The sequence below is a fragment of the Podarcis raffonei genome, chromosome 5 (assembly GCF_027172205.1).
Source record: "Podarcis raffonei isolate rPodRaf1 chromosome 5, rPodRaf1.pri, whole genome shotgun sequence".
NCBI lineage: Eukaryota > Metazoa > Chordata > Lepidosauria > Squamata > Lacertidae > Podarcis > Podarcis raffonei.
This window is the reverse complement of record NC_070606.1, coordinates 30,963,954-30,989,277: the sequence shown is the minus strand read 5'-3', so window position 1 is coordinate 30,989,277 and position 25,324 is coordinate 30,963,954. Positions and strand designations below refer to the sequence as shown.

The 25,324-nt window shown below is 41.6% G+C and overlaps 1 protein-coding gene across 1 annotated transcript; it reads right to left on the bottom strand.

Annotated features, from left to right (window-relative positions):
- Positions 1–1,486: 1,486 nt before the first annotated feature.
- On the bottom strand, positions 1,487–24,709 carry LOC128413925 (hexokinase HKDC1). Its single transcript, XM_053388465.1, has 18 exons — positions 23,850–24,709; positions 17,415–17,577; positions 16,201–16,349; positions 14,925–15,044; positions 13,690–13,785; positions 13,376–13,475; positions 12,940–13,123; positions 11,741–11,896; positions 10,699–10,932; positions 9,245–9,549; positions 8,619–8,767; positions 7,590–7,709; positions 6,553–6,648; positions 6,157–6,256; positions 4,994–5,177; positions 4,223–4,378; positions 2,648–2,881; positions 1,487–1,666 (listed from the first exon to the last, which is right to left on the bottom strand). Exons 1-18 carry the CDS (start codon positions 23,910–23,912, stop codon positions 1,522–1,524), a joined length of 2,754 nt encoding a protein of 917 aa, XP_053244440.1. The 5' UTR covers positions 23,913–24,709; the 3' UTR covers positions 1,487–1,521.
- Between the last annotated feature and the right edge of the window lie 615 nt (positions 24,710–25,324).

Sequence of the window (25,324 nt, the reverse complement as noted above, 5' to 3'; positions counted from 1 at the left end):
TTAAACAAATACTTCAGGTTGCCTCTTGACAGGCTGAACACCCATCAAGCAGTTCCATTAAGAATATTTGCAATGTTTTAAGTAGCAACATTTCCGACACATTTCAAGAAGGAATCTGCTGTAACCCAAGTTGCCTGAGGTGACTGGCGGAGGCAGTGATGATACCCTTTGCAACTCAGGAGCCTGAGTTCAAGCCCCATATTGGGCAAAAGACTCCTGCATTGCAGGGGGTTGGACTAGATGATCCTTGTGGTCCCTTACAACTCCTACAATTCTGTATGAAACAAAAATATCATGAACAAAAAATAGTGGTGCATTTTAGACTCTGGGCATAGTCTAAGTATGTTTATGTTGCTTTAGGTGGTATTGTGTCTTGTTTCACTCACAACTTTCAGCGACTCTTACTAAAACACAAAGTATTGGTTGGAGAACTGCATCTCAAAATTCAGATAGGTGTGAATTTTGAAGGATATCTGTGTGCCAGTACTCATATTTTTTTGGTAAGTGCAGATTTGATAAGAGTCTCTTTTAAATGAAAACTGAATCAAATCTCTCCCCCATCCCTACCCACAGGCTAATTTTTAAAGTGCACAGACCATAAGATTATGCTCCAAAGCTAGTCACGAAGCCCAACACCTTAGCTTGATTTTTAAAGTGTAAAGTGGGGTCATAAAAAGTCTTTGAGCCTCTTCATATTGCTGTGGGCAGTCAGTAGATTATTATTTTCAGATTACCAAGTGGAATGGTGCAGACCGACCATCTCTCCTCTCTCCTTCTACAAAGGCCTGGATTTCCATCCCAAGCAGCGCCAACTGCGAGCAACTCATTCAACACAACAATTTGTGTGAAAAAGAACATGGATTGATTATCTTTTGCACATCAGCCTTTTTAATTTCCTTTTCTAAAAGAAATAATAAAAAGTAAAACAACAGTGCCGGCTCTCAGCACATGCCTATCCAAGGATACTTATACAAGGACATAATATCTACTTCCAAATTATGAGTTGTACATTACAAAGGATATTTAGACATGAATGCGAAAGGACAAGGATGGGAAAGGGGAAAGGGAGCAGTAGAACATATAAATATGTTTAAAATAGTTGACAAAATAGTTACATTTATATGGCCTGGCTGTTTTATATTATGAGCATAACACAGAAATGTCAAGTATATTGTTGTATCTCTAAACATAAGACAACTTATGGAAACCTATGTTCAGATGCGCCAACACCTACCTCAGCTTTGGCAAGAAAAACTGCTTTCTGTTTGCACAGCTGCCCAACCATCAGGATACAAACAGGAGTGGCCAAACTTGGTGCCTTCCAGAGACTGTTGAATGACAAGTCCCAACAGCCAGGGACGATGGGAGTTTTACTCCAACAGCATCTCAAGGCCACAACATTGGCCAACCCTGGGCCACAGATGTGTGCACCACTTTTGAACTACTGCTTCGGTTGGTTTCACCAAAAAATTTTAAAAAAAAAAAAAAATCACTGCTACACACAGATGCCTGCATGACCACTTAATTTTCAGCAACATTATGCACTCGTTTTGCAACAGCAGTAATTAAGGCAGCTCCCTTTCCACTCCCGTCTTCAGACAGCATGAATGTCACATCACACTGAGGCGCCAGTTCTTTTACCGTTTCTTGCAAGATTCTAGAAAAGCTAAAGAGAGGAAAAACAAAGCAAAAAGAAAAAGAAATTGCAATGATCGCACACTGCTGTTTCATTTCTTAACTGGCAAAATGCCTGTCATTATGATGGGTAGGGACAGGAGAATACAGAGGGAGGGCTTTTACATTGTGAGGATTGACAGTAATCCAGTCTCTCTCTCTCTCTCTCTCTCTCTCTCTCTCTCTCTCTCTCTCTCTCTCTCTGTGTGTGTGTGTGTGTGTGTGTGTGTGTATGCTTTGCACTCACAAAACACCTTGTACCCCCTGGCAGATCCCACTCCCTGCAACAGGTAAGTCAACCAGCATCAGGGGCAAGAGGGCAGGTTCTTCCCTCACTTCAACTGTATCTGCAAGTACAGCTCTTTAGCCTTCTCCATGGAAAGTTTTCACTAATATAAGTGGGAGGGGAAGTAGAGGGGTGCCCTGGGGTGCAGCATTGAGGAAGAAGCGCAGAGCAGCTAATAAAGCACAATGTGGTGTGGATGGTCCAGTATAAATCCACCACTAATGCGTCCATATTGCACAGGAACATACGAAGGTGCCTTATACCAAGTCAGACCATTGGTCTATCTAGCTCAGTATTATCTGCACTAGCTGGTGGTGGCTCTCTAGGATTTCAGGCAGGATTCTCTCCCAACCTTACCAGACATGCTGGGGATTGAACCTAAGACCTTCTGCATGCAAGACAAAAGCTCTACCACTGAGCTATGGCCCTTCCCATCAATGACATGTTGCGGAAGACCTTCAGAAAATCACCCATCTCTCTGGAGGGGACTGTAGCCCATTAAAAGCAGAACTTTTCCCAGCTCTTTATTACAATCTTATTCAAGCAAGTGTAATAGGGCTAATGGATATTGTGGCCATTTCTCTTTTCCCCAAACTTTTTAATCCCCATCAACGAAGCAGAATATTATCTTTTAAAAATCGGTCAATTCTGCAAGGCAAAACAACAACAGTGATGCTGTGTACTCACTGTGGGTGTAGTTTGTATAAGGTGCCATCCACACCTACAGTGGTTTTTAAGTGCTCGAGATTTCTGTTGTCCCGTATCTTCTCCACTATAGCGGCCAGCCCGGCCCCACACAGCTGGGCTGCTCTCTTGGAAACAGAGCCACAAACTTCCTTTACAATGATACTGTCATCACAAGTGCTGTCAAGCCCAAGTTGCTGCAAGATTCTTCTTACTTGAAGTAGGACAAGCCGGTCACTGCACTCAGACAAAACACAACAGGCACTTCTGGTTAGGACGCAGAGCTAGGGCCAAATGTACTAAATAAGTCAATAGATGAACAGGTTTTTCCCCCCTCTACTCCTCCTACTGCCTGAGCCTAAATCACAAAGGGCACTTCTACTTTCTGCTGCATTTCCCTATCACTTCCTCTGGTTACAAACGCTTCTGGTTACAAATGCTTCAGGTTACGAGCTCCACTAACCCGGAAGTAGCTGCTCCTGGTTGCAAACTTTGCCCCAGGATGCGAACAGAAATTGCATGCCAGAGGTGCGTGCGCACAGCAGGAAACCCCATTAGCAAAAGCGCGCCTCAGGATAAGAACAGTTTCAGCTTAAGAACGGACCTCCAGAACGAATTAAGTTCGTAACCAGAGGTACCACTGTATTGCAAAAAGTCTGACCTTTTGTGGAAATGTGTTTGCTCCACGGTTTAATATCCTGTCATGTCAGGGCCGGCCTAGGACATTTTGGTGCCTGAGGCGAACCACAAAATGGCACCCCTCCTCCCTGCTAGGGAAGAAGCAGTGAGTGAAGATCTGCGACAGGAACAAGGTGGGGGAATAAAGATCTATTTCAGGATCTGCTGCCCCTGTGGACACAGCCACCAGAGGCAGTCGCCTCATTTTGCCTCATGGGCCCTGTGTCATGTTATGAAGTAGCAACCATCATTATCCTGTTCAGACTAAACAGGGAATTATGATAAATAACTAAAGGCTTTCCTTGTTTCCTTGCTAGCACCTCAAAGGGAAGAGAGAGAAGGCTGAGTGCATGGGGAAAACATTTCTTGATACTTTGGCTTATTCAGTCAAGATTTAATTGTCTGAATGCAGACACTAGTTTAAAAGCAGGATGCTACTATTTTAGCTCTCCTGGGTGAAATGTACTTTTCAAAATTAGCATCATCCATGCTCACTCAATCCAAGGGCATAGGGAAGAGCTGCTCATTTCCACCCCCTCCAATCTGAGGACAAAGCAGAAACGATCACTTAAAGTTTATGAAGCAACAGTGCAAACAGTACAGACTCGAAGTATTTTACTGCTGAAAGCAGTGTGATACTGATGTTTGAAATACACTGGGTTCATTCACACCCAATAAAACCCAAGTAAAGTTGTTCATTATAGAACTGCAGATGGCCCTGAGTAACAGGGTTCAGCATCTCAGTCAACCAACACTTCTTTTTCCCAACTGTATTATTTTCTGATGATGTATAAAATATTTACAAAGCTGCAATCATTCAGCTGCTTCTCACTAGTCTGATATGTGTGAAAGTGGCAAGCAGTGAGGAAAATACTCTGTTAGTACAACACATTGTTTTACCTTTCAATCTGGGACAGGAATTTGGTTTCAAATATTCCTCTTGTTCTCAGCCGCTCTGAAATCTGACCCCGGAAGAGAAGTCCTTGCTTGGTCAAGTCTATCAAGATCTGTCTCACTATTTCACCCAGATACATTCCACTGGTCATTTTCTCATACCTTATACAGAAAAAAGAAAAAGGATTTGGACAGCATTTAACACATTTCCAGTTACGTATGCAAAAATGGGGCCTGGGATATAGTCTGTGCATACCACATGCCTTTTCTGAACATGTGCGTTGACTCTTAGGATGGAAATAAACATGACAGCAACAGACTCATGCTTTGTAAGGTGTTTTAAAGTGGGATAGCGGGGGTGTTCTTAAGTGGAAAGATATGCCTAGGAATGGAAGAAACTGTGATTTCCATTCCAGCCTGTGCTCATCACAATCAACACTATGTCCGTTGCACTGTACTTTGGTTTCCACTAAATGTAATAACATTCACCTCATTGTCTGCTACTTAACATACTTTACGTAACTTACATTCGTTTCAATGTCAAGGAAACATCAAAACAATGTAAAAAAATAATTACTGTTGTACTGTTTGTGGGCATAAAAGCAGCTGTGATGATGATGTGAACAAACACCAACTGTGTTCACTTGAGTGATTTCTATTCCTGACTACACATGAACATGCAACCTACTATTTCCACCTCCTTTTCTAATAGAATTACCTGCCATTCCTACATACATCCTGAAGACATTGCAATAGCAATAAAACGCCGACTGTTACCTCTGTTCCCCAGGATTCAATGACCCCTCATCCACTTCTTTGTCGTATTTTGTCCTGAGATTATCTATGCAGCCATTGTCGCCAAATCCTCCCCATTCTGTATTGATGCACATTTTGCCCTCCTCTCCTTCTACAATTTCTATATTACGCATGTCTTCCATGTAGCAAACATTACTGCCTGTCCCTGGAAGGAAGGAAGAGGCATGTATATTTTATTCCTTTAAAGCAACCACCAGGAGAAGCACAAAGACCTGGAAAATGAAAAAAAACCCAACATTTCCTGGAAGAAGTTTACTTTTTCTCTCTAAGTGGGAGATAAAATTTAGGGGCTAAAAGTAGGGGCAGGCAAATCTGTCAACTTCTGTTTTACTCACTCAGTTTCTCATGTTTCTAGTCCTAAATTCAATTCCCCACTTTAAAAAAAAACACTAAGCGCTCATGAAAATTCAGCAGCATTTTACTGTGAATTTCTCATAACAGACATATCTTTGTAAGCAATGTTAATATACACAATTTTGCAAAGCAGTTTTCCATTATGTTTTGCATGTTGGTATTTTCTTTTCAATAATATATGCAGGTAAACACACACTTTACTGCAATATTTACATTTCTGTACACATTACCTGGCTTTGCAAAATTCAAAGTTGTGCGAATTTCAAACAACGGCTATGTTTCAGTTTGTATATTGTTTCAAAAAGTGTGACTTGGGTAGGGTTACCTTTAAATGCGAACTAAATCAATTTTATGCCCTATATTTAGGTAACTAAGGTTCATATTATAGCTTGGGATGCAGTGTATACCTCATACCACTAGGTGGCATGCAACACTTTGTCTCCCTTTCTCTCCTCATCTGTATTGCTCATAACATTATTAGTTTCCATCATTCCCGTCAAGGCTCACTGTAATTCCCATCATCTATAATTTCCACCATCCCTGACTATTGGCCATGCTGACTGGGGCCAATAGCAATTAGAGTCCAATGTCATCCGGAGGACCAAAGGTTCTCCCCTCCTTGCCCACAAGAATCCATCCCCAAAAACAGCAAGTTGACCAAGATTCCATCTCCCAAAAGATTTTAGCATATCATTTCACTGTTGGTTACAAATCTTATTCTGCCACATCCTGGAACATCCATACACAAGTGTTACAGGATTGCTTTTTACCTGCAATGAGGCCGATTTCGCAATTTGGGTCTTCATAGCCACAGGTCATCATTGTCCCAACTGTATCATTTACCACAGCTACAATATCCAGATCAAATTCCTGAAATAAAAAACTGATTTTATGAATGTGCAAAGAGTGAAAAACAAATAAACACATACACACCCTTTGATGTATTGTGCACTAAGCACTAGCTTTATACTATCTATCATCATGAAAGCACAATAAAAAGGATATCCGAAGGAGCCCACAAAATGAAACCAACACCTCTGAAAGCATTTAGAGTATTTGCAGCACCTAGAGCTACATTTGGATAACTGAGATTCAGTTCTATACTACTGTCATAGCAAGGGATTGGTGCTTGAACCTTTGGGAGATTTTCCCACAATGGTACTTACATTCCTTCGTTTGATAGCTTCCCTGAGCATATCAACAACATCCTCTCCTTCGCAGTCTGTTGCCTTGAACCCTTTTGTCCACCCAACAAGAGTTCCCTAAAGTGGGGAAGTCATACAATCAATAAATGAAAGATGCTTACACCAAGAGGAGAAAAACAGGTAGAACACTTAAAAGTTGGATTACACTTTCAAGAGGAGCTTGGTTCAACATATTGCATTTTGGGGAAATATTAAAAAACCAAAATGCTCCCTTTCTGATAGAGGGGGATGCTTCAGGGAACAGAGCAGGAGGGCTATACACTCTGTCGTTGTGGGTTTCCTGCATCAAGCAAGAGTCCAGACAAGATTATCTCTAAGATCCCTTCCAAATGTACACTCTCTAGCAAAAGAGAGCTTGCCAACTCCCAAGGCAGCCTGTTACATACTTAGCGTTGGGAAGTTTAAACCAGTGGTACTTCACGGTATGCCAGGTGCCATAAGTAACTGGCTGGCCATGGCTGAAACAGAAAGCTGGATGGTTTGATTACTTCCTGTATCAGCATCCCTGACAGAGATGCAACACCGGTATCAGAAGTGGTCATGCAATTCAAACTGACTGCCACTTCTGTTATTGTTGTAACACAAAGCCTCTGACAATATAGAAGTGGTTTTTCAGTGCAGAAAAAACATATACATTGGGCCCAATCTGAATTGTTTTTTATTCCACACATCCTTAATAATTTGCTTTAACTCTCCATGAGCTGCTCTATACATCAGCAGCCTTGTGTCAAGCATGCCTTGTCCAAAGTAAATCTGCCTAAGTGCGTGTAAGAATGAGATTGTTTTTTGTTTAACACAAATGAGATTGTTTTTTGTTTAACATTTAATTCAATTTTATACACTCTCTGGTAAAACCTGTGATAAAACTCTTGTCAGTCCACAGGGAAGGGAATAAAAAAAAACAATAAAGAAATGTTTCTATGGAAAATTCTGCAAAGATTAACCCAAATTAAAAGAGGAAACGAAACAGCATGTCAAATCTCAGCTCCCCTCCTTACCTTATCAATACATGCTTGTCTGCAGGGGAAGGAAAAAGTAAAGCCAAGAGGAAGTCGGGCACCCTTAATGCCCATGTACTCCAAAAAGTCTGCAATGCACTGGACAATGTGATCAAACAGCTAGAAGGGAAGAAAGAGAATATTACTGGAGTTCTTTATGTTTGTGGAGTCGAGTCAGAAGAAGGTAGTGGAGGACAAGTACTGGGGAATGTCAAAGGAAGGTCTGAGTGGCAGGTGGAATGACTTGGAGCCCAAAGGCTTGCTGGGGATAGCTTAATTGTTTGGCTTCGGCTGAAGGGGCAATGGAAGACCCAATCTGCACTGGGGGGCGGGGAGAAGTGAGGAGCAGCTTGGGATGTTGGTCGCTGGTGACTGGCAGGATCACCAGAGGGAAGATTTCAATAGCAACACAGCAAGACACACCTGCACTTCAGTAAATCAGTAAAGGGGTTTTGGGGGGGGGGAGTCCTCTGTTATAGCATTAATGGGACTTAACTGGGATGGAGAGAATAAAAGGGCAGTTTTGCTAAACGCTTTCATAAGGTAACTAACTGCTTCCTTAAAACTATCTTAATTTAACATTAATAGCTGGATACTGTTGTTGGCATCTATCTGTCTCAGGAGACAATGCAGGAGTGTGCCTTTGGGGTGAGGTCAAACTCAAAGTAGCTGGGGATAAGCTGTTGGTATTTAAAGTGACAAGAAAGTGTATACATTTAAATATACAATACTATCTTAAAGTAACCAGATAAGCTTGTGCACTTAATAATCTTGTTGCGAATAAACGTAAATACTTTACGTATAATATCTATATCTGATTGGCTTTGTATCATGCCTGTACCCCATAGTCACTGGTTTATTGGTAAGTTAAGGGTTCAGAAGGAATAAGTGAGACTGAATGCTGTCAGTGGCGAGGGTTGAGAACCACTGGAGTGGGAATTGGGTTCTGTTATTACAGAGTAAGCAAGTAAATACCCCATTCCCTCCACAGGTTCAATAAAAATAAATAAGTGGCTTGTTTTACTTTACCTCTTCACCTGTTCCCTGCATAATTTCCAAAGGAATGGCAAAGATTTTATTGTACATTCGGACTGATTTGCTTCTTCCACTTCTGATTTTTACAAGCAAAACTCTGAAATTTGTTCCCCCAAGATCAAGGGCCAGAAATTTTCCATTTTCTGCAACAGAAAAATCAGCATTTTAATCTGACTGAAGTCTTCCTTCCTAACTGTTGGACAGAAAGGCTTCTGGAATTTACAAATCAAACTTATAATCAAAATTATAAATCACTTTTCAAACATGCTCACTGCTTTCTGGGGTTCCTGTGACCTTATCTGTTGTTTTTATTACCTTCTCTCTCTCTTTCTCTTTTTAAAAGCTTTTTATTTATTTTTTTGTTACATACAAGAACATGTAAACACCAGAAAAACCAGGTCAGTAACAGAGAAAAATACAGAGTTGTGAAATAAAATAACAGCAAACCAGTGTACCAAACTACAATCTTGTTTCTGGAATATCAGATGGTATAACCATAACAAAGAATGACAAGCTGGATGGATATGGGAAGATCCCTCCCTGTTAATATAGTCAAATAAGCGAAACCAGTCTGCATCAACATTTCCCTTCATTTTAGATATGCTTTTCTGGGTCCTTACCTGTTCCATCTGGTGTTCCATAAACGAATGTGGGCAGCATTTTCACAGTGGCTGTAGGATGCGTTTCTTTCTTCAAGCCATACTCCAGTTCTGCCCTCATTCTGTTTTTCACACCTATGAGGTTCTCTTTGGTTATTTTGAAGAGGCTCAAGACCTCGTTGATCTGTTTGCGCTGAGATAAGAGTCTGCACGCAACAGCAGTTACCATCGCAGCCCCCTTCCCACTGCCACTCTCGGACAGCAGAAATCGAACGTCACAGTTGGGCACCAGCCTTCTGACTACTTTATGGAGACGCTTAGCATACCTAAAGCCAAAAAGGTCTTTTAAATGCTTACAAATATTGTGTGCACAATAAAATACAAGGGAGCACACACCATTGCGCTAAATTGCTTTCTCCCTTAAGCCGCTTAGCACTTTAACAGATCAAGGAAATCCTTTTGATTCAAGTCCACACAGTTCATGAGCACAAAACAAAAGACATCTGATGAATCAAGTCAAAGGCCTACCTACTCCCTCCTCTCAGCATCCTGTTTCCCTCATTGGCCAACCAGATGCCAATGGAAAGCCCATAAGCAGGGGCAGACTTCCATAATTTTTCAGAAAATTGTGCCCTGTGTGAGGCCAGAATATGGCACCATCAGTGGTTCTTCTCACTTATGGATCATCTCAATTTTGCACCCCCTCAGCTTGGTGGAACCACCTAAACCGCCCTAAATCCATGCCAAAAGCAGGACGTGTGAGGGAAACAGAATCACGGAGAACTGTCCACAGACTTCCCTGGCAATAACCACTGCCGGACCATTCTTCTGAAGTTCCATAAGATCTTATTTAGGCTAGTTTTTTGCTGACCAAGCAGTGCCTTTGAGGGCAGTTTTAATCAAGAACAAAGTAGAGATCTTTGATAGATCAGAATATCAAACAGTGGCTAGCCATCTGTGGAACGCTCATCAGTTAGGCATTAATAGCAATAGCCATTTGCTCAAGTTTGGCTACAGCATCTGGTAACCAGAGAAATACTGTATCAAGTTGTATCCTTTCTACTGGTGCCCTTCTACTGACAGAAGGTTCTTTGATCCAGCAGATGCTTATGTCACTATAATGGCAAAGGAGGCACATTTTTACCAATTCCTCACTGCAGCCTCCACACCATCTTCCATGTTGCTTCTGAAGGGAGAGGAAAATCAACAAAAAAATTGCCCCTCTAACTCCATTCTGCCAATGGAAGCCTGCACCAGATCAAAGAGTCGTCGATCAGTGGACAAACTTTATGGGATACATTAAAGTCATGTATAGCTATCACAGCCAGTAAGTGTTGACAGCTCATCAATTTTTCTGACCCTTTTTCTTGGCTCATGGTCATCATGATTGCTAGATGTCTGCATATCCTTATGCAGATGAGCAATGATAATTTCCCCAGGCATGACAACCCTACCTACTTCGCTGTGTGACTTACTGAGGGTGTGTCTTATACAGCGTCCCATCAACTCCCACGGTTGTTCGGAGCCTTGCAACCTTTTTATTTTCACGGAGGCGTGTGAGTATCGCTGCCAAAGCTGCAGCACAGAGATTTGCTGAGCGAAATGAAACAACAGTGCAGACGTGCTGAACGGCAATGCAGTCATCCTCCGATGGAGCCAGGCCCAGTTCCGCCAGAATTTCTTTAGTATTGCTCAGGCCTTCTTTGTACCTAACTCGAAACAAAGGAATCAGAAACATGCCTGAGGAAACCACTTCAGCTTTTAGTAGTGAGAGGGAGACAGCGGTGAACCACTTTCTGTATGGAACCAGTAAGCAGGCCAGAAATTTCTGAAAGCAGGTGGTCATGTGTCCTACTTTGCAGAGGACAGTCCTCTATTTGAAGGCATCTTCTATCAGAAGAGCTATCTGGTCCAAATCGAATTAAAGATAAAGACTGCATATACACTATACATTTAAAGTGCGTTGCTTCCCCCAAAGAATCCTGGGAGCTGTAGCTTACCCCACATAGAGTTACAGTTCTCAGCACCCTTGACAGACTACAGCTCCCAGAATTCTCTGGAGGAAGTCATGTGCTTTAAATGTACACAGCCAAGAAACCATAAGAAAAGAGAGCAGAGGCCTTGCAGTTGCCCACCAGCAGTTTCTACCTGGTCAACAGACTGTTGGCTACCATCTTCCCTACGGTCCTGAGATGTACTATGTTTCTATTTAAATCATGGTAATTTCTAAAGGTGCATCTATGCATGTCAATTAGTACATGCAGATTATATGCAAAGCTGTGTCCTATTTTTTGCATGTTCTGCTTTTGTGTGATTGACTGTCCACCCTACCTGAAATCTCATCGTACCTGGTCTGATCTATGGAGCAAGAAGGAGTAAGAGGATCCCTAAATAACATCTGCAAGCGTTTGGCCTCACCAAAGCAGAGTAGCTGCCCAAAATCAATGCTTGCACAAATTGTAGAACGGAAGCTGCACTTACAGAAAACTCTCTGGTGGACAGATTAAAGCCTCTTACTTTTCCATGGCAGCAATGTGTTTTGTCTCAATCTTGCCCTTGGTGCAGAGAGCTGTTGACAACTTCCCGTTGAAAAGCAAACCTTCCCTTGTCATTTTCAGAAGGATAATTCTTACGAGTTCTCCTAAATACAAACCGCTAATCATCTTCTCAAACCTGCAATTCAACAGAAAGCTGTTGTCAGAAAGCATCAAGGGCATTTCATACTTTCTAATAAAGAATTAGATTTACATTTCTTGGGAGAAATCCAGTAAATCCCCCCCCCAAAAAAAAGGAGATCTCTCAGTGTTCCCAATGACTCATTTGTAATATTAATCCTCTGTCTGGAAGCACTCCCTATTACAATCATTATTGTTATCATGATTACCTATTGCTACTACTGCTGCTAGAGATCCACAAAGGATTGTGGAAAGAAAGATGGCAGCAAAGGACTCTTTATTCTTTTAGCCGCCCCCTCCTCTTCTTTGCAGTTAAGTTACTGCTGGAATGGGGGAAGGACTAAGAAAAAACTCCCAACTCAGAACACACACACTGCACCACACACAATTTATTTAACATGGGCCATTCAGCACGTGTTATGTACTGAAGTTCTCACCCTGGGCCAGCAGGGGGATACTGTAGATAGTTATGCAAATGAAGGATCGAAAGTGACGTTCAGTGATTGGATAGTTTGTATGCAAATGAAGGATCGAAAGTGACGTTCAGTGATTGGATAGTTTTAGAAAATGGCAACAGTTACATTGTTCTGGAGCTCTATATAAGCAGGCTGACTGAGCTCCTCAGTTCAGTTCTGTTCCAGATTACAAATAAAGAGCTGCTTTGGAAGAATCGCTGTGTCGTCTGATATGTTCGCCCACAACTTAACAGCACCCTTCTGTGAAAGTACAGTTAGGAATGTGTTTGGGGTCAGAGAGAAAGGCACTTCCTTTGGGCCCAGTTTCTCACTGTCCCCCCGCCTCCCCCAAACAATCACTGGAAGGATACTAAACCCCTGGGGATTTAGGATTTAACCAGATTCTTGGCCAAAACACTCCTCCTAAATAGTATCAACGGCGCTTCACGGTACTTGCCTGCCACTTAATATATTCAATGCTACTTCTGTCCCAATGTTATTTCATGGTTGTTTTGAGTTTGTGCACATGCCTAAATATCTACAATACTAGAAAGATGCCTTATCCCAAGCTGATGACTAAACTTACAATTGTTTTCCAGGATTGAAAGAGCCCAAATCAATCTCCTTGTCAAACTCTGTCCTGATGTCATCCAGTGATGCGTCATCTCCAAAGGCTCCCCATTCGGTATTAATGCACATCCTTCCTTCATCACCTTCCACTAAGTCAATATTGCTCATTTCTTCCATGTAGCAAGCATTTGTGCCTGTTCCTGAGTCCAGCGGATTCATTTTGGAGGTTGTTGGGGGAAGGGAAGGGGGGAAGAAACACATAAGTAATTAAGAAGAAACACATAATCATAATTAATAAATAAAAAAAATAAAATAAAATTTTTCTAAGAAAAAATTATTTTCTGTGCCTTGTGCAATGCCACATGGGCTCAACTGTTCTATATTCCCAGAATACTCACTTTATCTTAAGCCAGATTGGCCCTGCCTCTGGTAAAAAATAGATATAGAATTACCAATAATGACACCAACTTCACATCGCTGATCATCGTATCCACAGGTCATCATCGTTCCAACTGTGTCATTTACCAAAGCCAAGATATCTACGTCAATGTCCTAATGAGGCAAATGCAACATACCAGTAAAGTCAAAATAATACATATTCAGATTCTTACAGTCAATAAGAACCACAGTGTTTTCAAAAACAAAATCAGCTACATACATACGGTATGTGCCAATGTCCCAGCTTGTACATCAGAACTGCTAGGAAATGTCAGCTTTTTTTTAATGCAATCAGATTATTAAAAACAAATCTTAAATCTCAACTTGCCTGGTGTTTTCTGAGGGCTTTCTGGAGAGATTTCACCACATCTGTCTGCTGAACTCCTCTGGCTTTAAAATGCTTTGTCCAAGAAATCAGTATACCCTTGAAATAAAAGAAGAAGCAATTATCCATTAACAATGTGTGCAGCATGGCTTAAAGAGTGGCATATAAAGCAGAAAGAGAGAGTCTATTTGTGTGTGTGTGTGTGTGTGTGTGTGTGTGTGTGTGTGTGTTATTTTTTCTTTCTCTAGTTTATGTATGGACTGGTGTAACATATTTACTATAATTTACCGGTAGTTCGTGATGTAATGTATTGTTTTGCTCTAATTTTAAATATTAATAAAAAATTAACAGTGTATAAAACCTTAAAACATTTTTAAAGCATCAAGTATTTGATCGGACAGATATGCCAAGAGGCAGAAGTAGTATAAAATCCATATATTTTGGGGGAAATACAGAAATTGATTATCTTTGGAGAAATTGCTTGAAAAATGTGTCTATTATTATTATTTGTATACAGCCCTTCATCCAAAGATCTCAGGGTGGCTCACAGCATAAAAATACAGGATACAAGCACAAAATACACAATAAAAACTGGAACACATTGAAAAAGGATATAGGGTGTTAATCAGCCAAAGGCCTAGTTGAAGAGGAATGCTTTCGCCTGGCACCTAAAGATGTATAATGAAGGCACCAGGCGAGCCTCCCTTCATCAAAACATTAATCAAAACTGCATACAAAAAAATTGTACATCGGGAGGTATATAATGCTGGTGAATTTTCGAAAGAATTTAAAAAATGGAAATGAGGAGAACTGACTCGGAAAACAAAAAGCTGAAGGAAACTGAAATTGACAAATTTGCCTATCTTTATGCACTTTCAGGTTTTCCCAAGGCAGCAGGACTCATATTTCCTGCTTTCCGAGTCCCATGCAGTGACTTGTCCTAGTATTCTTGTCTCTGCACAACTGCTATTCCCATCCCATCACACTCTCAGCCCCTGAGTTTTAGAAGCAAAAATTGTACACCTATTTTATATACTTAGTGTCACAACCAGCAGATATAATGCACACTTTTGCAAAGCTATATTCTCTGCACTATACTTTCCTAGCATGGGCAAAGTGGCATTTCATGAGAGCCCCTGCTGCTTGCTAATGGCAGCCTCTCAGCTCTGGAGCTCTTGGTTAATAATTTGGGAGAAGATTCATCCTGGTTACAAAGCCATAAAGAGCATTGGTCTTACCTCCTCTAATTTTCTCTGTATATAAGGAAAAGATAGGGTAAAGCCAAGAGGAAATTTCTTATGCTTGATATTCTTTGTCTCCATGAAGTCTGCAAGACAGTCAGCTACATACTGAAACAGCTGCATCAAAATAGGAGGGAAGTGTGAGTTATTATATATTACCTACTAGAATACAATGCAGGCTCTGCACGGCTCAAATGGAATAGGAGATAAAGCAATGCCTATAATTAACAATGGTTATATTTTCTATGCAATATGATAACAAAAAAGCCTAAGGTACATTATCACAAGGTCAGCATAAACGAGGCTGCATTCAGAGTAGGGTTGTCATATGTCCAGATTTTCTTGGATTATTGCTCTTGGAAGCAGTGCCTGGGCTGAAATCAGCAGAAATGTCATAGGGCACTGCATGTCAGCAGTGCCATTTTTGGCAATTTTACTGAAAAAAACGGCTCAAAAACATCCATTTTGTTGTTGTTCCAATTTTGCCCAAAAAGCTCAATAACCTTTGCTTCCAGATTTTCACTTATTGAAATATGGCAACCCTAATTCAGAGGGTACTTTATCTCATCTTCCCAACAGTTCCTTACCTGTCAGTTTTCATGTTTTGTGTAATCTTTCACACAATGTAAAACCCACTTTTGGAAATCTAGTGGAATCTAGCAGAAGTTTAGCACTCAATTCCCTCTTAATTTTCTCCAGAAAAATAAAATCTGTTTGCATATAAACTAGGAGAACCTAGGGAAATTTGTGCTCTGTAGCTTCCCTGTTGTTTTCACTGATACCCATGTGATGAAATTTGGGACAGTATCCTGGCATACTGTTATTTCCTGCCATTTAAAATTTAGTACATCATGGCAGTATAGTGATCAAAACACAACAGGGTATTGTGGTGTGAAAGGAATGTTAGAATTTGGGGCAGAAGTGCTAGCGCTATAACTCATAAAACTAACACAATAATGTGTCTGAATGCAGCCATAGCCTCTGTATCCTATATCTATTATCCCATGCATCTATCATCCCAAAATTGTCACTGGTTTGCTAAAGATTAATGCATATTCTCAGCATGTGGCAGCCATGGTTTGGTTGACTTTTAGTAAGCCATGCTCATTTCCAGATGCAGCTGTTGAGGTACTCTGAATAACTATTCCTGCAGAAAGTTGTATGCCTTGGGAGCTTGCAAATATTAAAACTAATATTGGCTAATATGATCTTTTTATGTCTTAGTATACATTCTTCACAGAGAGCATGTTTCAGAGGAAGATACGCTACTTACATCTGTCCCACTCCCATGGATGATTTCTTTAGGTGTTGGATAGATTTGACTCTCCATTTGAACATTTTGCTTCCCATTTTCAGACACTTTGACCTTTAGGACTCTGAATCGGGAGCCCCCAAGGTCTAAAGCAAGAAATTCGCCCTTTTCTGTAACACAAACAACAGGTAGAAATGGTTGGGTGTTCCAAACTTCAGGTAACTCTGCATCAGAGCCCAATCAGGGTCTCACTAGAGAGATCAGACATGGGCATTGGTGCCATTCTTACTATATTTTTAAAAAGCCAAATATTCTAGAAATTCAGTTGCACATATGAGGCATGTAGGCTTCTTAAAAGATTTCTCCAGAAGCATCTCCACCAGGCATCTCTCATTATGCTACGTAGCATACCATGTGTCACAGTATCGAAATGGTTCCCCCAAAGTCCCAATTCTCTAAGTCTGGCATTCAGAGATATAATGCCTCTGACAGTCCAAAATGCACACAGGCAAAAGATTATCAGAGACATAGAATCATAGAATTGTAGAGTTGGAAGGGACCCTGGGGGTCATCTAGTCCAACCCCCTGCAATGCAGGAATCTCAACGTAGAAAACAATTGTGTGTTGTCTGGTTGTTACAGATCGTCCAATGTATTTGTACTATATGGTTGATATTAGAGCAGAGATGGGGAACCAGTGACTCTTCAGATGTTGCTGGACTCCCATCTCCAGGTTGGCATGCAGCAACCAAAGGCAAGTACCTGTTCCAACACTGGTGCATTGCAATTTCTGCCCAAAATTAGAGGACACAGGATCTTGGTTTTCCTTCATTGTGCCTACTTATACAGTCCTGCAATTCATTTCATCTCTTTGAGGGGAGATGGGGAAGATAAGCAGCTTCATTCTCCCCTCACACTGCCTCCTTGCTCTCTGCTTTTGGCTTGGGGAATCTCAGTGCCTTTATTATGAACCATCCTCTTAAAATTAACAAAATAAGAAGAGCCCTGCTGGATCAGGCCCAAGGTCCATCTGGTCCAACATCCTCCAACTAGATGCCCATGAGATGCCTTCAAGCAAGACATGAGTCTCCCCACTTGTGATTAACAGCAACAGGCATCCAGAGGCGTTTTGCCTTCTGACGCTGGAGACAAATCATAGCCATTGTGGCTAGTAGCCATCCATAGCCTCATTGCTATCGTTGATAATGGCAGGAGGAATGCAGAACGGCTGCTTACCTGTGCCATCAGGAATGGACCGCACAAAAGTTGGCAGCATTTTTAGTGTGGCTGTTGGATTGGTGTCTCTTGCCAGGCCTTTCACCATCTCTGCCTGGAAACGGGCCATCAAATCAAGGAGAACGTCATCAGAGAGACGCATGTGGTACAAGTACCGATCAACCTGGGGCAAGAGGTTCAAGATATTTTTTACTAATTGTTATTATGAATAAATATGTGTTTATTTCATAAAATTTATACACAGCTTGGTTGTGTGTGTGTGTGTGTGTGTGTGTTTAAAAAAACACACCTTAAAGCAGTTTTCCCTTGCAGAAGTGTAGCCTTTTTTTTTTTGCACTGACTAGTAACGACACACATGCACACATCCTATGTACACAGACCTGCGCTTGCAATCTCATTGGTGTACACTCCATCAACAACCCATATCTGCCCAAAGAAACTTCAAAATGCAAGTTGCTACTAGGAACAGAAAGGGCAAGAAATTCCTCGTGTTAGTTGCCCTTGCTTTTGAAAAGAATAACCATGCGCCAAGCAAGCTGTGTAAACCAATATTTTTGTTCAATATAGTGTTACTAGACATTCTTCAAAGTCCATGTTCCCTGACTTTGCTACCATCCCGCACTGTAACAGTGATGCTTATAAGCTGTTTTTGCCTGCTTTTAACCCACCCACCAACCATGTAAGGCTGCAAAGATACCCTAGATTTCAAACACATTTTCGTTCCAAAGAGCCAAGCAGCAGCTTAGCAACTATTTAAAAGTGCCATCACTAAAACATGTCTGGGGGCTAAGCAGGGAGAGGGGAGGCTTGGTAGCAGTGGCAAACAACAGCAGCAGTGTCCCCAAGATGGGATCACACTGAAGTTTGGCACTGGCCCTGCACCTCCTTGACAATATATTTTCCTTTCTCTATTCCTCCCTCTTATTTTTGTTATGCATCACATTTTTTATTATCTTGGAACCTTACTTCTTCATGACCGTTCAGTTGGTCTGAATGGAGGTTATTGCCCTCATATCGTTCCCCCCATTTATGGATTGACTGAGCTATCTTGTCGCTTTTATCTGTGTCAACAGTAATCCTGCTTCCCACTTTACTGAATTGTTGACATCCAAACCCTTGGGTAAATAACCAGGCCAATCCAATGAACAGAGGTCAGATCAGGGAGAATGCTTTGTCTTCTCTTCCTCCCTTCAGCCAACCTCCCAAATTCATTTCCAAATATTTATTCAGAAAATCCAGTTCTTATTGGGAGGCATGGCAGTGGGGAGGGACATCCAATGAAGGATCTTAGAAACATTTTCCTCTTAGCAGCAGAGGATTAGCACTGACAAAACGGCTATGCTAACCATGGAAATTACAGAGACCGTTGCTGGCATCCATCTGCCTCAGGAGACAATGGAGAAGTGTACCTTTGGGAGTGAAGTCAAACTGTTGGAAGGTTGCACCTCTAGAAAAAGAGGTGCCAGAACCCACCATGAACTTCTCCCTTGTTCTCTTATAATGGCAATAGCGCCCACCTGAGAGGCACAGGAACTGAGTTCTGGACAGTTCCAGCTGGCAAAAAGTCCTGGGGAATTAAAATGGGAACATGTGATAAACCCAGAAGACCAAGGGACTGCCTACACAACAGGGATGGTGAGGTGCTATGGTAGCAAAGTGAAAATAAGCCACTGAGACATGATTTAGCCAAATTTAAGGACGTTGTTGATGTTGTCTGATTCAAGAGAGATTGGCACAGACTTGTGGGTTTCCTTTGGTCCAAAGGTAAGCACAGCTGCTTTGTTAGGACTTGAAAGAGGCCCATTTTGTGAATTCCTTTGCACTAGGAACGTGTAGTATCCAACATACCATGTCAGAGCAAAAAGCTAGCTTTATAATCCTTATCAACAATCTATTCTAAATTAAATTATATTTTAACGGCTACAAGTACCATTGAGGTAGACTGGATGTGAGAGACGGTAGTCTGGTGCATGAGTAAAACTAGCCATGTGAGTGACCTAATGGGAAGGGAATTCTATTTACAAGGGTGTTGAACAAATAGGTCTGTTCCGCACTCAGCCAGCCAGCAACTACTGCTGGGGCACATTTGAGGACATATTGCCCCTTCCTCGTTCCCTTTGGAAATCAAATGAGCAGAAATGATTCCCTGGCTCCCATGTCAACACAGGAAACCTATCTGACACTGCCAAGAGTCGGGAGGACCCTGGATAAGGCAGTGATGTTGTCACTGAAGTATTGGGGAGAAGAGATGTATTGCCTCTGTGCACAGCTGCAAGCTATGGGAGCTTCCAGATAGGCTGTTTCTTGAGCATTAATCCTGATTTGTTTGACAGCACTGGCTATCTAACGAGTGTTTCTTCTGATTTGTTTGTGAGGCAATTAAATGATGTTGTGTCAAGGCAAGTATTGTTGCGCACTTTCCGGTACATTTCCCAATCACTTTCCTTCTTGCAAAAAGTCTGATATTTTGGGGAAGGGGGTTTGTTGCACAAGGTCTCCCAAACAAATGCAATTCCGCAACCTCAGATTGCTGGTATGGGGTTGAATCCCACCCAAAAATGGCATTGATGAGCCCAGAAGGGGGCCATCTCAATGGGGTTCACTTTCTGTGTTATACTTCAGAGCTATGTTTGAGATGCCTGAAAGTGGTCTGTATCCAGATCCCAGTTTATTCACTATGTAGGGATGGGAAAGGAATTTGGTTCAGCTAGGATTTTAACATGAACCTTTCTAATTGACCCTTTCCAAAACCACATGTGAACCTAAACACGGTTATTCTTTGAATTTAGTGCTTCTCCAACTAAATAGTGTGGACATAGATTACATACAAAAATGTGTAAATTGGCAGAAATTTACAATAAAATGCTGATGAGTTTTAACACATTGTTAACAAGGGGGGGGGGGCAAACTGAACTTACAACTAGAAAAATGAGAAACTGAGCGAAACCAAGAGAAACCAAAATTGATATTCTGTGCTAGGCATGAGTTTGGGTATCATTCAGAAGATATTACATGGAAATGGGAGATTTAATCATAGTCACACTTAACCTTTGTAAAGTATTTTGTGTTCAAAGTAACTCACATGCATTGTGTAGCTGTAAAAGTCAGCACATTTACCACATACTGCAGATGGAGCAACTGAGGACAGGTGGTTTGCTTAAAGCTACATAGTGAGTTTATGGACGAAGCAATATTTTTAATATTTGATGGTTTACTGTGGTTTCATAATTTGTTGGAAGCTGCCCAGAGTGGATGGCAGCACTAATAATAATAATAATAATATCACCATCACCATCACAATGGGGGTTTTCTATATCCACTTAGTAAGCCCCACTGTGATAGTTTTATGGTCTTAGATATATGGTAATGTTCATAACCGCACATACATAGGTCAGCACAGGAAGACCAACCTGGAACCATTTTGATTCCTAAACTGACCAAATGTTTTCTCTGCAAGGTCAAACTGGAAAAGTCTCCCCATTGTCTCTTTCCTCACAAATCCTGTCTTAAGGACACATTTAAGATATGAATAGGGTGTGAGCCTGTGACCTGGCCCAGGAAATAAGTATTTTACCACTACAAAAGAATGGCCAGGCTCCCCAGGAAATCCAATCAAGTAACTTGCCAGACAGGAGATAAACTGCGACAGGAGAAAAACAACATGCAAATGTTCTGTTTTAGACCGCCTTTTCTGGGATGTATCTGAGGGGTGGTCTTAGGTTACACCCCTTCTGTGATGTATGCATAATGTTTCTGGGGGTGGTCTTGATCTAGAGGATGGGAATTTCAAAAGTCTTTATAAGCCCTTGCACAGCATTTTTGTGGGTCCTCCTCCTTTCCTGCGAGTGAGGGGAGCACCCTGTTGCAACAGATCAATAAAGATCAAGCTTACTAGCTGTCAGTGTCAGTGTGGTGTAGTGGTTAAGAGCGATAGTCACGTAATCTGGGGAACCGGGTTCGCATCTCTGCTCCTCCACATGCAGCTGCTGGGTGACCTTGGGCCAGTCACACTTCTCTGAAGTCTCTCAGCCCCACTCACCTCACAGAGCGTTTGTTGTGGGGGAGGAAGGGAAAGGAGAATGTTAGCCACTTTGAGACTCCTGAAGGGGAGTGAAAGGCGGGATATCAAATCCAAACTCTTCTTCTTCTTCAATATTCTCTGGTTGGCCTCTGTTATTCTCTCCTACCAATAGGGAACCTATGTAAGGACTCTATGTGGGCTCTTGGATACCCCATAAGGGAAAAGGGCATATTTTTATTTACAACACCACTGAACTCAACAGGGCTTCTGTGTAAATATGTATAGGACTGCACTGCCGTTTTTGCTACACTAGACCAACGGTCTCTAAATATAAAAATCCCACAAGATCTTTTAAGTTGGTCTGAGCTAATGCACCACAGAAAGTGAAAGAAAGAAAAAAAATATAGAACATTTTAGCAGTGTTACTTGACAACCTTTAAGCTTAGGAAATGTTTAAGGCCTACTCCAGCAACAGACTGGGGTTTCTCAGCAGGCTTTATTTATTGATGGCAGCAGGGCCCAAAGCTGGTAATAATTAATATATTACAAGATATATCTGGGATTACAAATTAGCCATGTTCCCATTAACTATTTTGTTCTGCTATCTAGAAGGAAAAGTTGGGACGTGTGTTCTTGAAGGTAGCACTAATCTCCAGTGTGGTGCTGTAAGTTTAGCAAGCAACTGCTCCTAAAGACCAAACAACACATGGCAGCAACAGAGCTGGGCCTTCTCCCAAGTGCATATCAAGCAGGGGGAAATGTCTAATGTTTACCACATGAAGAGGGTATGAAGGTTGCAGGGGCTGCACCCTCCTCACTGCCTCTTCCCCACAAGATTATCTTTCTGCCGAGCCAAGGATCAGAGTTCAGCTGAGGAGAAAAAGCAACTGAAAGAGCAGACTGTGGTCAAGCAGGGAGGTATAGCAGATACACATGCTCCCCCTTTTTTTCTCTAAATCATATTCACTTCAGACCACACATTATGCACAATTGGGTCAGACCTAAATGTCATCTACAGCAACCATCCCATCAGGTGATAGACAATGCCAAGGAGGAAGATGGGACCACAGAGCCTCTCCATCAGCTCTGCTGACAGACCCACAATTTTTGGCTCCTCCTCTCCTTGAAATATTTACATTCTAGCTGGTCATTACAAATTTAGACCAAATGCCTAGATTTGCTTTTTCCCCTCCTCCCTTCCAATCCCTTTTCCGTTTGTGTCGTTTCTTTTTAAGATTGTAGGTCTGAGGGCAAGGGGCTGCCTTTATCAATTACATTTTTTTAAGTCGTTCAGGTAGCTTTCTGGCTGGAAAAAGGGATACAAAGGCCCACCCAAATACATTTTGCTGTCTGAGGCAAAGGACAAAGTGAAGCTTTCTCCATTTCAATGCAGAAGCTGCTTAGACTAGTAGCTGAAACTTTTTTTGACACCAGTGATGGGACAGCCTCCTTCGCAGGGCAGGGGACACAGGCAGTCAATGTGTGTAATAGAAATGTAATAAAAGAAACTATCAATGTTAAAAAAAATTTTGCAGGGCTGATCAAGGCTGCATCTTGCTTTTTAAAAAGTGTATTTTATGTTAAGGTACACATTTTCTCTTAACAAATCCATTGACTCATGTTTACAAGACAGGGAAATTACTTCACTTAGACATCGTCTGAAGAGATTAGGGCACATGTTGTGTGACAACCTACACGTATTTCTAGGAATTCTTTTATGATGGTGGAAGAATGACTAAAAGGCATTCTTCCACCATAGAGGGAAGGTGGACAGGAGAGAAGAGCAGAGGTCTCAGAGAATGATGGAAGGCTCATAACACGACCTTAGAAAGACATATCACAGAACTAGATCTAAAAGCCTTTCCCAGATTGATAACTAATGCCATGTTTAACTAAACCTCTAGGTTTAAGTTATAGCCCATTTGATTATTAAAAGAATTATTGTAGTAGCAGTAATTTTCCTGGGTGTGTTTTCTAAAAAGAAGATCTATTTATTTATTGCTGCCTGTTTAGCCATGGGAAGAAAACTGCAGCTTTGTCCTCATATAAAATGTTAGTATTAAAATGTGACTGCAAATCCTGATTAGCAGCTCTAGCCTTGCACAGTTCCATAATAGGGACAGTCTGTTGTTGTTAAATCTAAAAATTACCATTCTAGCTTAGGTGTACTTGTCACAGATTCTGAACTTTGCTTGCACCAAGATTCCTTTCCTTAGATATTTTTTCCACCTCTAAGAGTGCAATTAAATTAAAAATAGCTGAACAAACTCATCCTCTGCCAATTTTTGCTAAGTGTATGTTGTAACTACATACACAAAACTTTATTCTTTTTTTAATGACAACCCACAAGTCAAAAAACAATTCTCTTATTTAAAGTAGCTGATGTCAAAACAGCGAGCCCAGCCAACTCTTACCTTTTTGATCTGGTCCTCTTTTAGTTTTGTGAAATAAAACGACACTAAGTGTACAGCAAACATTTCTCTCTAATGCCTCAGTATTGATGGAACGGCTGTGAGCAACTAACTCCAGATCTCATTCATATACTATGAGGCCAGCAAAACTCACTTGCCGGGGCCATTTGCCAGCAGAGATGTTAATAAGAAACCCCAGAGCAGCCAGTCCTAAACAAGTCCATTCAGTGTAGTTGGTTCAATGATTAATCTCCAGCCTCTTGCTCTCTCCTCCTTCCCCTCTCCCCCCACCTCTGTCACACACAGAGTCCCTCCCACCACTTGGTATAGTCTAATACTGAACAGGTGGCTAACTGCCAAGAGCAGAGAAAAGGAAATAATTAGCTACTGGCCCAATTTGAAAATGTTTTACCCCTGAACAAACCAGTTGCTATGGATGCTTCTTTGCTTAACTGAAACCCAGCACAATCTTCCACAGCATGGCACACTTCCAGTAGGGAAAAAGTAGTAAAAACAAGCCACTTCAATGGGCATTGTATCACTCAGAAACATTGCTGGGAACGGCATGGGAATAGAGGACACTTTCCTTCCCAGCCACCCAATCGCTTGGCATTCTGCAGCATTGCAAAGTGCATTTTCCCAGTCTGCTACATTTTCGTCTCGTCTAGGCAAGTCTTCATAATAATTTGCCTGTGGGCTCTCAAGTGCCAGTCTGCCACACAACCCCCAGATCTCAAAGAGTTTGAGAAAGGAAGAGCTGTGCAAAAATATATATATGTATTTTTCAACCATGCACTGATGCTTAGGAGCTGCCATAGCAGAGTGAAGAAACATGGCTGTTAAGATCTTGGACAGCAACAGATGCAAAAGGAGCCTTGCTTATTGCTGGAAATCGTCCACTAAACACAAAGAGCTGAGCTGTGTAGTACTTTGACAGAGGCATAATGGACATCACAAACACTCGACTTTAGGTCCAACCTATCCTGTGGCTTATAATGCTGAATGTTCATAACCAAGGAAGTTGATCTATCCAGAGAGCGGCAGCCTCAGTTACATCTTCCAACATGAGTGATTCCCAGCCTCCTATAGCTGGTGAAGTTTCCAAAGCTGAAATAACTTCACAACAAATTGAAGAGCCCCAAAAGCATGGCGCCAGTACAGCTTGTGAGTTTTGTTTACCGGAATTTGCCGCTAGCTGAACTAGATCTGTGTCTAGCGGGTGGCTGCTAGACAAGGTGTACCCAAGAGAAAGCTTTCCTAGCCCTAGATTAGCTCTGCTTAGTAAGTGAAACGCCATCCCCTCAGGCTGATGCTTAGCATATGCAATGGTATAGAACATTATAACATAAGAAGAGAGCTGCTGGATCAGGCCAGAGGTCCAGCTAATGCAGAATCCTGTTCATACAATCATAGAGTTGGAAGGGACCACGAGGGTCACGTAGTCCAACCCCCTGCAAGGCAGGAATCTTTTTGTCCAG